General features: G+C 37.4%; 1 protein-coding gene across 1 annotated transcript; it reads right to left on the reverse strand.

Annotated features, from left to right (window-relative positions):
- Positions 1 to 3,007: 3,007 nt before the first annotated feature.
- LOC126796276 (kinesin-like protein KIN-4C) lies at positions 3,008 to 11,794 on the reverse strand. Its single transcript, XM_050523057.1, has 26 exons — positions 11,458 to 11,794; positions 11,159 to 11,305; positions 10,893 to 11,045; positions 10,555 to 10,799; positions 10,207 to 10,385; positions 9,925 to 10,049; positions 9,790 to 9,826; positions 9,587 to 9,678; positions 9,386 to 9,502; positions 9,175 to 9,288; positions 9,018 to 9,101; positions 8,698 to 8,896; positions 8,048 to 8,148; positions 7,788 to 7,883; positions 7,596 to 7,709; positions 7,402 to 7,518; positions 7,248 to 7,328; positions 6,583 to 6,654; positions 6,399 to 6,512; positions 5,938 to 6,023; positions 5,318 to 5,374; positions 5,002 to 5,229; positions 4,782 to 4,914; positions 4,445 to 4,498; positions 3,773 to 4,312; positions 3,008 to 3,660 (listed from the first exon to the last, which is right to left on the reverse strand). The coding sequence occupies exons 1-26, from the start codon at positions 11,566 to 11,568 to the stop codon at positions 3,331 to 3,333; spliced, it is 3,726 nt and encodes a 1,241-aa protein (XP_050379014.1). The 5' UTR covers positions 11,569 to 11,794; the 3' UTR covers positions 3,008 to 3,330.
- Between the last annotated feature and the right edge of the window lie 4,297 nt (positions 11,795 to 16,091).

A 16,091-nucleotide genomic window follows, 5' to 3' on the forward strand; every position in this document is an offset into this window, starting at 1 on the left:
TTCACAAACCATATCATACATACAAAGAGTTCAAATTCCATTTAAAATCAGTAGAATGCCATCCTCATTAGTGGGGATAGAAATTACATACAAAGAATTCAAACTCATTCAAAATCAGTACACCAAATTATGTACGTCTATAAAATCACATTCTTTTTATTATGAGCTAAAATATGGATATAAATCGTACTATGCCAATGAGTTCCAAAGCCACAATCAATTACAATTACACACTTCAAGTATGATGGAGTAATGAAGTCATCTATAGATATGGTGACGAATGCTGGTAATGTGCTTCCGGCACCAGCATTGTGAACTACAGAAGCTTTATACGACCTGGCAGGCCAATATGATTACGGGGTTCCCAAATTTCCTGTCAAGATTAGGAGAGGCGAAAGAACAGTAAAATATAAACCAAGACCAATGATCTGTAGCTGGAAAAAATGAAAACAAAATGACTAGTTTATGTCAATGGATTAAGACATGAGATTATGATTGTGGAAAACACCAAAGAACAGTAAAAATACAAACTATTACCAATGATCTGTAGCTGCATTGCTAAACGGGGTACGCCAAATTTAAGTAGCAAACCCAATGGCAGCTTCTCCCTTACAGATGAGTTTGATTCCATCCAGGTGGCCTTTCAAAGCTTTTCATTTTTTATGTTTCACTGAGAGTGTCTTGCTATACAAGAATTCTAAAGATGTTACACACTTATATATTTGAAATTTCAGTCATGAACCACTGGTTGCAAGCTCTTTGAATTAAAGTTTAAGAAAGAACATAAAAGAGATATTAAGCCTTTCTGTAATTACATTAAGAAAGTTGGATGATTTTTTCACTCTACTTGTGATTCTGCAATGTATAAATCGGCTCTATTTGACATTGATACTAACTTTGATCTTCACAAACTCATATCCATATAGAAAATTGATTTCAAAAGTGATGATTCAAATATATCTTTAAACTCAGCAAAAATGCCAATTCCTTTGGCATCAGATAATTTTTATGCTTTTATATTCAACTACTTAATTTCTGTGAAGATCTTAAATTATATTGAAGGAGGAAAAGATGAGCCGTGTCTTTGCAAACTAATATGTAGCCACAGGAGCTGTTTATACTGTTCCCGTTAATCAGTTTCTGCCATCTCTGTTCTCACAGTTTAAAAAATGATACGAAACAAGAGCACTAACTCTTGCCATCAAAGTAGGGAATAAAATGAAAGTTGCATTTAACTAAGTACTAATTGGTGGTAGACACCGTAGACTGGTAGTATGGAAAATTGAACCAGGAAAACAATCTATTACCAAACATTCTCTATGTCACATTTATACTACTGAAAAAGCTAGCACTAAATTACAACCACCTTCTACTTGACATTTAACAAACAAAGATCCGATTTTAAGAATACAACAGATAGCCACAGGTACTGCTTGTGAACTTTGCTTCACTAGGGCTTTTCCAATTCCAGCAATGATACCAAAATGCTAAGAACTACTTAAATAGCACTTAAAAACTATAATATCATATGGTACTTAAATAGCACTTCAGAACATTTTTGAAAATTTTCTGTTAACTTCATCCGGCATTTTTTACTTTTCTTAGTCTTGATTACATTATTGTAGAGAGCACACACCCATAGCCATTTATAAAAGGGAAGTATTAATCTACTAAACAGTCAATAATCGACACCCACAGCCATTATTCCCATTACTAGTTGACCACGTTACCTCCAAATTTTGCCACGACACCAACGGCATTGGTGGGGCTGTAAACAGTGTTCTAAATATCGGATATATCGGCGATATTTAGAAAACGATACGATATCGCCATATCGGTTGACTATATCGGTTAACGGTCAAATATCGGTCAAATTCCGATATATCGGTCAAATATCGGTCAAACTCCGATATATCGGTCAAACTTTGATTTTTTTTTTTTTTCTCAATTTTTGTTTAATTTTTTAATATTTATTTCCTCTTCTTTTTTTTTTGAAAAACTTTTTTTTTCATTTTTTCATATATATTTTTACTTTATATATATTTTAAATATATATGATGAATTTCAAGTCTAAATAATCATTCTTAAATGCCTATTTTTATTATTAGATGTCGTTCGTGTACTTTAATTGTCATTAAATTAAGTATTTATTTTCTTTAGTTTACTTAGTACCGTTTTTTAGTTTATTTGATACATATTGAAGTATAATTTTATAAATTTTATTGAAAATAAGCAAATCCGATAAAACCGATATATCCCCGATAAAACCGATATATCCCCCGATATATCGTTTTACCTCTCGACCGATACGATACGAAAAACGATATTTAGACCATTGGCTGTAAACCAAGAAACTACTTAGAGGTACAATTGTCTTTTCCTTGACACACTGATCTGTCTCCGGCTACATCCGGGAACATTGGGCACATATCCGATAAGTTTTTGAGAACATATCATTTAACACCAAAGGATACGCTCAGAAACGCGCCGGAAGATGTCGAATTCGAGTATAAAACGGACAAATACGCTCCAGTACGTTATCAAAAAGACAATATAACCCTTTGTGGATTTAAACGCAACCAGTCATACCCCGAAACGGCACCGCTTCGCAGTGTACGTACGGGTAAGTGAGCTCAAGGATCAGCTACACTCACTCGCTCTCCTCCACTCTATAAACACCTCATCACTCTCTAATCTTCTACAAATATCTAATCTTCTTCTTGTTCTTCTCTCTTTTTCTCTTAGTCAGTCTTAATTGTATGGCCGCCAATTCCAGCAGCCTAGTGATCGCCAGCTTGGGGAAGCGAGTCGTCGTCAGCCAGATCGGAGTCCGGCCCGCCGAGTTCGTTCATCGCTCTCCCGCTGCTCCTCTCGCTCTCAGGTCTAGATTTTCACCTTCACAGAACCACCTATTGTGGCTGAAAATTTGAGAAAAAAAATTACTACAATGTGCCGTATTTCAGGAACCAATTGGAAAATTTTATGAACAATGTGTCAAATTAATTGAATGTATGTGGACAATATCTCTCAAAGGATTCATGTCACTAGTAAATGCCACTACAAATGCTGCAGAGGCATTAACTTGAACAACACTCCTGATGACCATCTAAACACATCAAAGAAAGACACCTAAGCATCTACATCTCTCCAGCAAACCAAACAAAAAATCAAAGGCTTTAGGGACTGATCAGTCCCATAGCCATAATACTTTAGACATCGCTAGCCACGTCGAACACAGTCAACTAACCTAAGTCAGTACTGGACATGCATCTTTGGCTTCACAGCTTCCCGCTACTAATGGTATAAATAATGCCGAGGGAGAAATGATATTTAAAGGCCGCAGTTCTCCTTCTCATCTGATGTTTTGTTCTGCCGGAGAGGACTTCTTGGCGCAGCAACACCGGCATCCTTGTTGACACCAGATTGATCTGATTTGTCAGAATTCCTTTCTCTAAATGGGTTGCCACCATTCGATGCAGCTGATCGCATTGCCCTGGGAAGCTTCATAGGGATGGGTGCCTCTGGTGCCCCTTTATCTGGCCTCTGAGGTGCTTCAGCAGTTGCTGGCTGCGAGGGAGGCGGAGCATTTGTAACAAGTTGAATTGTGCCTCTTCTTCTCCATTTCTTTCTCTCGCTAGGCTTCGGTGCATTGGATTTGACCTGCATTTATAGAAATCCTTTAGACCAAAACAGTGTTCAAGTGAATAGAACTAGTCCAGCAATTTGAACCAGCTATTCAATATAAACAATGTAGGATGAGTATAAAGTATACCAACGTATTTCCAATCTCTGAAAGAGCTTTCCTTCTTGGTCCATCATCATCGGTTGTTTCACTAGGCCTCTCAACTAGTGCATTCTGAAGTAATTTGGCACCCTGAGAAGCAAGAAGCTGATACTTATCTGTTTCAGTGTCTTCATCAATGCCAATTCCTCGAGCAGTCTCTCCTTCGGGAGTCCCATGGACCTCAACTAGGCTAGATTCTCTATTTGAACACTTAGCAGGCACACAACCACATGATGCCCCACATGATCCTCCACTAGTTCGACACTGACATTTATTTGTTTTGCAGGATGAGGTTTTGCTACAGAAGCAGCATACACCCAGCTCACTTTTCTTCATCACACAGACTATCCCCTCACCAGCATTGTCTAACTTGAAGCCTCCAGAGTCATTAGTACTTGACGAGTTGAAACCTTCACTCGAACTTTCATACTTGGACTTTCTCTTTTTAGTCTTTGGCTTTCCTGATGCTATCCACTCATCATCTGAGTCAGTATCCATGTCCTCCAAGATGAATGATGTCCGTGAATCCTGAAGCACATAAAGCACCAGTAATTCAGTGAATTCCAAGAAGAAAGACTAATAATATATTTTTCAATCAACTTAAATCAAAACATAATGGCCATGAGTGGTTTATAACATGGCCGTATGAAGAAGACTTACTAGCTTGCGCAAATCATACTTATGTCCATTTTCTGATTTCTTCAACGCTGAGTTCTGTTGCAATAAAAGATTAACCAAACAAGAGTTAGCATTCATAAAAAGAAAAAGAAAACTTTAGAAACCTAATGGGAAAAAATAATATGAAACCAAATGTGTCGACAAACAGACCATGTTTAGTATTTTACTATTTTACTGGAATTCATTTACTAGTTGATGTTCAATAATTTCAATAGCTAGACCCACATCCTGTCACAAGATCCACATTTATACTATAATATAAATAAAATATGTAAAGGACTACACTCAAAGTTGTATTCAATATAGCTGTTGACTTCACCTGACGCATAAGTTCAGCATTTTTGGTCTCCAACTTTCTGAGCGAACTGTTGAGGCTTACTACTTTTTCCTTCAAATCTCTTATTTCCAAATCCTGCTCTCTGTACGCGACTTCTTTATCTCGTAACAAGCACCTTGAAACAGGAAATTCTAGTCATATACCAAAGCATGTGTGACTGTGATGGTTGCACATCTATTTCTATTAATATAGAATCTATTACCTGGCAGAGGAAGCTAAGTTGAACAGATGATTCATCAAGGTTTTAGCATCTGGAAGAGACCTCACTTGATTCCAACGTCCCCTACCATTAAAACCTCGCTCACGCTCTTCGGCTTCAGACAATTGTGATGCCATAGACACCATGGTGCTAGATGAAGTAGCAAGCATGTTTTCAAGTGCAAAAATCCTTGAATTTCTAGCACCAGGAGACATTATTCCCGAGGAATCACTGCATTAGCACCATTAGAAACAAAGTTATATACAAGATAAATGTAACATGGCAAACATAATATTCAATCCACTTCAAAAATACTCACTATAGGTTACTCTGTTCTTGTATTAGCCTAGTTCTTTCCTTGGCCATCCTAGCGCGCCTGTAGCACCAAAGTTCAGAATGAAATTGATTAGAGAATTGCCGCATAAGAAACTCTGTCCCAGTCAAAAAAAAAAGTTGAAAAATAACCATATGGAAAGTCATCGGTCAGAGAGCATGGCTTTGTTCAAATGGAATACAAAAACTATGGATAACTGCAAATTCGTTGAGCAAGAATATATCCAACATATTGGAGGGGTTGAAATGTATGATTGCCTAGGTTCTTCACACATGATGTTATCATGTAAAAAGTACAAACAAAGAGTGATACTGCAAACACTTACATTCACATGAATTTTTCCAGAGTTATTGTTAATATACTCTACGATCGAAGTACATCTCCCTAGGTTCACAATACTGATGGACTTAACTCCTTAAAACTTTTCAACATGTCTGGAATAATATTTGCTATACAGTTTCTTCATAGCTAATGACAATGCAGTTCTTTATACTTGATGATAACAGTTGTACATGTCTAAGTCTAATGCCACCTTCAAGCAAGCCAATTGTAAAACTCTTTAAGATATCTATTTATAAATAATTCCAGCAGAATCAAAGGCTTACTCTTCCATTTGCCGCTCATACTCAGATCTCACTTCATGTGTCTTAACTGTGACTTCAAGCTCAAGTTCAATTGCCTGCATCAGAGCCTATACATAGAAAACAGTTACATGTAGGAACAGCATCCCAATGCATAACTATAAAATAAAAAACATTACATCCAGTCAGTCATATAGAGTGAAGAGACAGTTAGATCCCTGTTTACATAAATAGAAATTGCTGTATTAAGAAAACAAGCTAAAACAATACTCAAACTACTTCACTATCATGTACATCAGAAGGATGTGTCCAGTCCAGTGTTAATTTTTCTATTTAATTAAAAGATAGGATAATGTCATTCCACTTAATTTTTCGACACCATTTACCTACACAGGCTACAGCATGTCCAACTCCATAGCTTAAATACAAAAATTCCATTGTTAATATGGTTTTTCTTGTATTAGACTGATTCGAGCTACAATTACCTGAATACCAGGAGCATTTTGACCAGACGTTTCACGTGAAGTCCTTTTGGATTCCAAAAGCTCCTTTAGCCTTTTTGTGGCTGTATTAGCTTCTTCTGTCTTTCGTTGCAGAACCTGGTAAGTGTAGAGAAGTGAGCATATCTTTCTATAAACCAAGGGCATCCCACACAAATGTTTTGCTTACCATTTTTTGCCTCTGGTTTAAAGCCAATAGCTTGTGCATCTCATACTCATTCCTCCTTCCCTCTTTCTTCAGCTGATGACAGAAAAATAAAGAAGATTCAGTACCTTCTAGTTACCAATATTGATTGAAAATACGGTATAATCAAGCTACGGTATGTACAGCATCCTAAATTGAATCCTTATAAGTATATATCGTATACATCCAGGTAAAGGTGTTCTCCCTAACCAAAAAGAAAAGAGCAGATAACATTTTGAAATGAGTAACAGGATTAATCTGCTAACAGACGATACATGAGAGAAAAAATCAACAGATATCATTCTGACATCTTCACTTCAAAAAAAACTAATATAACTATCTAAAATTTTCAGTGGTTACATAATTAAAAGCTAAACTACTTCATGTCTCTGTCCGCAATTTGGACTGCATTCTACCTTGGTCCCTGTAGGTTTTAATCATAGCAGTTATTGTCCTTCAGGGATTGCAAAATAACATCAAAATTAACAGCACCCAGAATCATCATCATATGTCAACTAAAAATGATTAAATTCATAACTGATCTGCTATTCGTGTTCAATTAACTCATATAGCAAGTATGTGGCTCTTGTTAAAATAATACCCCAAAATTAAACATATATTATATGATTTATATACTGCATTCTATATACCTGAAGAACTTCCTTTTCCCGTGATGCTTTCCACAATCTAAATTGCTCAGACTCCTGTTTGATCTTGTGTTGCAATTGAACCTAGGAAATAACCTTGTATTAATAAACAACTCAGAGAACAAACACAATTCATTGATTCAACAACAAATAACACCTTTTGAGTCTTTATTTTCTGAATTTCATCTTGTAGTCTTCTTGCTGCCTCCTCGCTTTTCTGTTTCTGCCTCAACAGTTGGGCTTGAGCATCCTGTTTCTTTTTCAGCTCAGAAACCTGCAAACCAAAAAGTAAGTCGGAAATATGAAAATGCTATCCAAGGGGTAACACTAATTGTCTATCAGTCTACGCACCTGTCCCTCAAGAAGATTAAGCTTGTGAAGATAATCATCCTTCAACTTTTGAGCACCATCCCCAGAAGTAGATGAGATATTGGACAGATTATGTCTCAACTCATCAATCTCTCTCTGAACATAGTAATTATAAGATCTTTTAGCCAAACTAATCATATAAATTTGACAACATAGTAGCAGCCAAAAACTAACCTGAAGGGCTTTCTTCTCATGTTCTAACTCTTGAACCTTCTTCTCATACAGCTTAAGAACCGAGGTATCAGAACTCGCAACCCGCTTCATCTCGGCCTTTATGGGCAGTCAAAAAAAAAAACAAAATATGGACAAAGTGACTATACAGTCATACACCCAAGAGAATGGAGAGAAGAAGAAAAAAACAAGCAATATGTAGACAACAGTAGGATGATACAACCACTGATAATCGCTTCAATATCTCCAGGGAAGAAACTTACCTCCTTTTGCTCAAGAGCTTTGTCCAATTCTTTCAGCTCCTGATCCAATTTTTGTTGAAGAGAAGAATGTTCTTGCTCTTTTTCCACATCTTCTATAACATCTACAAATATTCAATTTGAGTGCAAATGATTCATTAGAGACATATCTTATTGTACAAGTCTTGAGAAGAAGTTGTTCACAGATAACTGATGTATTATACAACAATACATCACAGTAGTGTAACTTAATATATATATATATACATGAGACAAAAGCTTTTTGATCCAGATATTTGAAGACATCATCGACACAACAATCCAATTCCCCCCCCCCCCAAATGTTTTTTTTTTCAACTCAAGGCCAAAATGACATCTCATCTTTACTTGTTCTGCTCAAGAAAATTTTCAAAGACATCACCATAATTAGTCCAAAGAACCCCATATTAGCCTGTAACATCCACTACCAGTCCAAGGATAAACTATGACAGACTCATACTTTGTACCCCATAACAATAAAAGTTATTGACAAATAGCTGTAACAGAAAGTAAGACAGGGAGGCTTGATGGGGGTAGATGACATTATAATGAAGGAAAAAACTAATTAGATAATATATGATCAACTACATAAGTGAAAAAAATGACAAAACAGAAAGGGAATATTCATATCTTACCAGAAACGTCCCCATCTTTGGCATCACAGTCAGATGAAAAATCATTATCACATGGGAATAATATGTTCTTTGAGTGAAAGCCGTCGCCATCCCCCTCAATACATTCATTAGGTCTCCTGCTACGTGAGTTTTTCATGCATAATAATTCCCCCTCTAACTCTTGAATTCTTGACACATAATTTGTCAGCATGTCATATTCCTGGAAAGAATTAAAAAGCCATTTCACGGTTTACTCTCTATTCTAACAGATAGCCACAGTAAGACAATGAGCAAAGGGAAAAAACATAATGCATTATCTGGCTAGTGGAAGAATTACAGACCTGAACTGGATTGGAATCAATCTCATCCCAAGATTTACCATTTCGGAAGGCTTCAATTTTCATGGCTAGTTTATCTTTCTCAACCTGATATATAAAATATTAGTCAACTGTCATGGCCTAGTTAATATCAATAAACATCATTTCAACCTTAGCACACCTGAGCTTCAAGTGCGCGTTGTGTTAGATGTTCACAAGTCATTCGACGTCCCTGAAGCTCCTGCTTCAATTCCATATTGCTTTTCTCCAGCAATGAAACTTTGTGTTTAAGAATCTAGTAAAAAGGAGGGTTATTGAAAGACTTAAAATCATTAAACACATAACAAACTTTAAAAAGCACTCTTTCAAACTTCTTCTAAAGTAGTATATACCTGCAATTCTTCAAATGGTAAACTAGCATCACCGCGGTAAAATAGAAGTTCTGTCTGCAACTGCTCAATTTGGCTGCGCATCAATTGTAACTGAGCAGCCATCGGATCACGATTCACCTAAAAATAAAGAGTATACATAAGATAATGAGAGTAAATGCCAACAGCAAACCATATGATCGAATTATGTCACCCAAAACTTACCACTGCCTTGTTTTGAATATTACGAGCACGGTTAGCATATTTTAAAGTATTCAAGGTCTCTTCGGCATTTGTGTCAGCTGGACTAACACAAGCTATCAAAAGGCAAAAGAAGATGAAATTAGAAACTAAAGAAATGAATAGTGAGAAATGAATTATCCCAATTGTCAGAAGCACTTTACAGAAAGAAAACTAGTGCAACATACCAATCATCACAGTCTTGCTGTTTCCCCCAAGTGAATCCTATATATTTGATTTTAAATAGTCAGCTAAAGACATGTCTCAAACTTACAAGAACTGAGGATCAGCATCACCAGATTAAGAGAAAACAGTTCGCATACCTGTAACAAGCGAGTTAACTTGCTATCACGGTAGGGAACATGTCCACCTTCTTTCCTCTTTTTCTCATCTCCAAGGGCACTAATCACATTGCCGAGAGCAAGTAAACCCTTGTTGATATGAATGCCTGTTACAAGAACAACAAATGTGCAGCCACTTAAAACAATACACAAAAACATGAGGTAATTTTAATTTAATGGGTTGATCTGCCACAGCCCCATCAAATTTGAATTGGATAGTTCCATTATACAAGAAAGCTTCCACACAAGAAACACTATAATTACCTTCTTTCAAGCGCATGCCATCTGCACCCGTTCGTTTTGCCCGCTCAGAACCTGCTAGGTCAACTAGATGGAGTTTTGCACATAGTATGTCATCACCAATTTCATCATTATTTGCTCCACTCTGGCAGTGAGCATTCTTCTTTTGCTCCATGGTTATTGTGAAAATTGCGTGTGAGCGACTACATTGTGAAAGCAAAGAAAAGAAATGAAATAATATATTAGTTACTTCATAAATAAATGAATCAATGTCATGACAATAAAAAGTGTAATAATTTATTATGCCGTGAACTTAGAGACATACACCTCACTTAAATAGTTAAAACTTTAACAGACAAAAGAATCAAGCACCTTGACTGACTGTTCATGTTTGTGCTCCCTGTAGCACGAGCTAAAGAACCTCGAGCCAGATGTGATCCCATCTCTTCCTTTGTCCTAACCTCTGCTTCAGTCACACCGGCAAGGGTTATCCCTCCACTCACTGTTTCTCTAATCTGGATAGGCACTCTTGCTACAGGTTTCACATTCGTTGCCCCTTCATGTTTAGAGAGAGCCGCTGAATGATCGAGCAAGTCAAACACTTCCTCCTTGAATATCTGAGATTCGCAAATTCAACATCATCAGCAATCCACACCAAATAACTTCAGTTCACACCAATTTTGAAAGCAGTCATAGAACTCAATATATACCTCAATAAACGATACCCTGATCAAAAACTCAGTGTTATCCTTGGTTGTCTCCACTTTCTTGAAAATCGTCTCCATCACTTTCGGTATGATTCCACCAGTGCTTCCTTCCCCAGTGTAGCTAGTCCCCATTGTGTACGTCTTCCCCGAACCCGTCTACAATACCAAAACAACAATCAAACCAGTTCACTACCAAATCAGCTCAATCATAAACGAAAACAAAAACACGATAACCACAACAACATATAATCAAAAACAATATATCAAACCTGGCCATAAGCGAGCACAGTAGCATTGTAACCATGGAAGAGCGCATCCACCAGCGGCGCAACGCAATCGTCGTACACCGAGCTCGACGGCAGCGCTGTGCTGCCGTATACGTAATCATACGTAAACGTATGAGTCCCAATTTGCACCTGTTTATTAAATCCCCAAATTCCATCAATCACAAAAATCCCTCAAAATCAAATCTTTGATTCAATGATTCAACAAAAGCCACATCAATCGATCAAAAACCGAAACAAAATCAAGTATTCAAAAACCGAAATGAACAGCTCAAAATCCTCACCTGAGGCTCGCCGGGGACGACGGAGATGCAATCGGTGCAGCCGACCAAAAGCTCGGAGGTAATCAACGGCCTGATGTTGACCGCCACCCGCACGCATTCCGAGTTATCCATCTAATCCAGATCGGAAACCCTAGAAATCCACAGCCGGCGCAACCAGAACCGCTCCACCTGAGTCAAAACCACCGCGCCGCGGCGTACTCGCCGCGAGAATCACGGAAACGGAATAACGAACGAGGGAGAAATGAAAATACGAGCCACAAGAGATTGGGAGCTAAAAGAAGAAGAAGAGATTGATGGATCTGAAAATGGAGGAGGAGGGGTTTTTCTATTTATTTATTTTTTAAATTAATATTTTGGGTTTCGGCGATTTTGAATTTGAAAGCGGAGGGTTGAGAATTTGGGGGGTCCAAAGTTTAAAGAGAAGGGCGGTCTGAGTGCGAATTCAAAATAAGATAGGCACGTGAGAGGCGCGTGTTATTTTTTCTCTAACGGTACCAATGAGCGGGTTTTAATTTTGGAAAAGAATGGGGGGACTTGGCCCACTGAAATGGGCGGTCAATTTGTGTTTAGTGTTTACCAATATACTAAGAACACCCTAGTAATGAAATCATGAGGATCGTGGGAATGATGAAATTGGAAAGGTTATTTTGAACCTTGGTTTCTTTATTGATCGTGGGCGTTAATTGTTATTGGCTTTTTGGGTTTGTTTTCAAACTTGTCAATCACATATTATATTAGACGATTAGGTTTTAGAAGAAAATTGATATCGAGAATTTGGCAATTGATCATTTGTAATCAGTTAAGTAGAGTCCTTACACTTTTAATTCACCAAATTCATGTTTTTCATTTTCTTGTGCTCGCCAAATTTGAATGACTCTCATGAACGATTACCTTATATACCCCGAGGTAAGGAATCCTAGACTGAAGGGGAAAGGTCTTTGTTCTTATAAGTGACCACGTACTTGATTCTTCTCAATGGCTTGTAGACTGTATATTTCACTTGTAGATTGTATAATTCTCTAACCATAATCAGCAGAAGCCCCACGGCATTGTTCTGTTACTTCTGTAACCCACGACCCTTTTTCTTTTCACGACAATAACAAACCCTTTGTATATATTCGAACTCAATTTTCCAAATCAAATCAAGGTTTTTGCAATTTCAGCTTTAGCGAGCACCCCTTTCAATTTAACCTCAATGTTTCTACGTACATATTATTCTATGGAACTCTGATCGAATCAAAAGTCGATCATACGTGTTATGTAGCCAACTTTGTATACGTCAACTTACTATTTTGATTTTAGCAATCATGTTAATCGCTAGTCTGAAATAATTGATCGAAGCCGATATATTTGTGTACTATTACGTAGCTCTTGTTTGACATGTTCAGTAGATCTCAGAGTGAAGAAAGTAGAGCTGAAGTTACTAGTACGTACGTTGTATCCCGCATGTACGTAGCTGTTAGTTCAAACTGTTTGGTTTTCTTGATACGTTCTTCCTCGTTCCTTTCAGTTGCACGCCATCTACAATTTATTCTCAATCTCTTGGCTCTTGCTTTGAATTTTTCTAGCTAGTGCATAGTGTATATGAAATTAATCACAATCTGCATGCATCTGTACATGCTAATTGTATGCACGCAGCCATATGAGTTTAAAACGATGTTTGATGATTAGTGACTGTACCATACCTGGTACGTACTATACCAGGGACTGTCGTACCTTATAACGATCTGGCTAGCTATACATCCATAGTTCTCTATAATGGATTTTACCTCTCTTACAATTATATTTTTATTGCTTCTACTGCCCGGCCCTTTGATTGAATAACTTATTCAACTCATAATATTCTAGATCATTTTATTGTGTGTAAAAAAAAAACTCCATATTTTAGATAGAGAATCATATAATGGTTGTTTGTTTCTGTTGTTGTTGTTTTTTTTTATCAGATTAAGAATTCAGATATAACAACTTACATATATGTTGTAAGTTCAACTCACAATCTTCCACTTATAAAAAGGAGATTGGTACTTCGAAAAGTTCCGTTATTTATTTATTTTTCTTTTTGATCTTCCTTAATTTTTTTTTCTTTGGATTTTTTTATCTTATGGCTACATATCTTCCATTTAATTTAGCTTTTCTTTTTTCTTTTATCAAAAGAGAACTTCATTTAAAATAAAGAAATTAATGCCGTCGTGATTTTTTGAGTCAACGAGTTGCTCACAATGAACTTCATATTGAAAGTCCACAATGACACTGTTAGGGCTACATGAACCACGACTCTAGTTTTTTTTTTTTTAAGACTAACCAGGCATATGTACAAGATTAAAGGTTTTAATGATTCTTATTCCTTTTTAATAGTTTTTATTTTTGGGTATTTTCCCTGTGAAAATGGAGAATGCGATTGCCTTATTGCATGGCATGCAGGTTATTAGATTTTTTTTTTGGTTTTTTTTTTTTTGAGAATGATGTGGGTCTTCGCCATCCCACTTTTAATTTTTTGTTTTTGTTTTTTACGCTTGTTGCATTTTGTCTGAGACGACCAATCGGCATCGATTGATCAGTGCTCCTCTGAGTTCTCTCCCCGATCATTGTATCAGAAGCAAAGATAATTGGATCGAGATGGTACATATATGTGAGGGATGATCCAGGTAGAGGAGGCAGTTTAAATCGACAAAGAGGACAGAAGCGTTTTTCCTTTGCCAGCCATTGCCGAATGCATTTGATATGAAACACGTGTGAGCAAGGCATGGCAATGCAATAACCGATCCTAAACTCTTCCAAGCACTCACTACAAATCTCTTCCCCTAAAACCCTAACCCTCATGTTCATTTCCCTTATAACCCAAACCAGAATCTCTTCCGCCTTGAGAGACCTGATTATTAGTAACTATTAATGTCGTGTGTTACGGCGTGGTGTGATACACTTCATTACTCCATATGTGATCTTTATTGTATTCCTTGATGTTGTTCCTATCAAAAATAACACAACACGTTAGAGTTAAGACCACGTCGGCATGGTCTTCAACTCTCCGATACTTAAGTCAGCTGAATGGTAATTTATGCAGAGTAACGGTAAGTGATTGAGATTGCTTACCTAAAGTGAAAAGGGCTCTGACCTTTAATAGTTGAGTAGAGGTGAGCTAAGCACTCATTTCCCGATGTGGGACTTGTTTCACTTTAAGGTGTTTTCTGGAGCTGTCTCCGGGATGCGCGTGTGGGCGCGTCCGCAGTTGGCTTGGATCGCATCGCAACCCATTATGTAACTGGCGTGGCTGGCTTAAAGCATGCACTGCGGGTTTGGGATTTGCTTGGGATTTAACAATGTTCCTCATGCAATGATAAGTCATATACACTCTCAAAATCGAAACTCGCAATGCAAAAAAACCTCGCTTCGCCATCATCGGATTAATCATTTGCCTCCCCACACACTTAATCTCACCGACTATTTGGGTGTGCTCCTTGCTTCCATGCTTGATTGCAAATTTCAAAAGATATGGAGAAAATTTTGCACCTAGTGGATCAACAGATCTCAGTAGGATGCGCAAATCGAATTCACCGCACAGTTTCTTCATGTAGTCCTCATGATAGTGGACTAGGGTTGGCTTAATTGGTTTCTTCTGGTGATGATGGGAGGCCGTATATGCTCTGGTAGATGATGGACTGGCGAAGATTTGGTGTTGGGCACTGTAGTGAAACTGGACTTGTAGTCGAGCCAGTGAAGGTAGTGCTTTTGCCAGACCTAGTGGGACGTTGATGGGTGTGACTTCTTCCACGGAGGTGCTGAACCTGTGCTCCTTCGGTGGAGTGACCACATACCACCTAATCATTTGAATCCATGACAGACAGTGAAAACCTTTATTAGCTAGATGGGACCATTAGAACTGGGCACGGGACGAAGCTCATCTCACGTCTCATCCCACTTTTTAAAATCAGGACGGAATTGGGACGGAACGAAGGTTTTTAAGAATGCATCTCACTCGGGATTAATTCCAGTTGGGATCAGGACGAGACAAGCCTAATCCCACGACTTTAAAATACCTATTTTCTCAATTCTAAGAGATAATTATCATTCAAGATTTCAAGTAATCAATTATTAATAAAGTCAATTAACAACATTGACAAAGAATCCATCACAAACTTAATTAATCAATTAATCTTCCGCCAACTCAGGATGTCAAAGTGATCTTCTTCATATCCAATGTAACATCCAAGTATTGATCAACTTCATGAGTTGCAACTACTTCATCCTTTTCTTGAACAAGCTTCTTCCAATTACTGAGCCGCTGATCCCGATGGCTTAAGCCAGAGCTGCTTCTACTTGTGATAGTACTAGATGAAGAATTAGGAGATTGCAGCCTCGACATGTATATGCCTCCATCTACATGTACCACATACTAACAAAAGATGACAATAAAATATGATCAGTCCAACAAAACATCTCAAAATATTACCATATATGTATCAGTGGTACTCACAGAACAATAACACCATATATGCATTAGTACTCACATTACCATATATGCATCATCTCAAAAACATCAGTTACACACACATCATTACCATATATGCATCATCTCAAAATATAAGTTACACACACACATTAGTCACACAGAAACATTAATAAATAATAATCAAACC

The sequence above is a fragment of the Argentina anserina genome, chromosome 5, assembly GCF_933775445.1.
Source record: "Argentina anserina chromosome 5, drPotAnse1.1, whole genome shotgun sequence".
NCBI lineage: Eukaryota > Viridiplantae > Streptophyta > Magnoliopsida > Rosales > Rosaceae > Argentina > Argentina anserina.

What these genes read in the sequence shown, in the direction of transcription:
- LOC126796276 (XM_050523057.1), bottom strand. Translation starts at nt 11,568, where the DNA reads ATGGATAACTCGGAATGCGTGCGGGTGGCGGTCAACATCAGGCCGTTG. An exon ending in TTAATCTTCTTGAGGGACAG is followed by an intron (nt 7,519 to 7,595) that starts GTGCGTAGACTG and finishes TTTGGTTTGCAG; the next exon opens with GTTTCTGAGCTGAAAAAGAA. An exon ending in GGGAAAAGGAAGTTCTTCAG is followed by an intron (nt 6,655 to 7,247) that starts GTATATAGAATG and finishes TTCTGTCATCAG; the next exon opens with CTGAAGAAAGAGGGAAGGAG.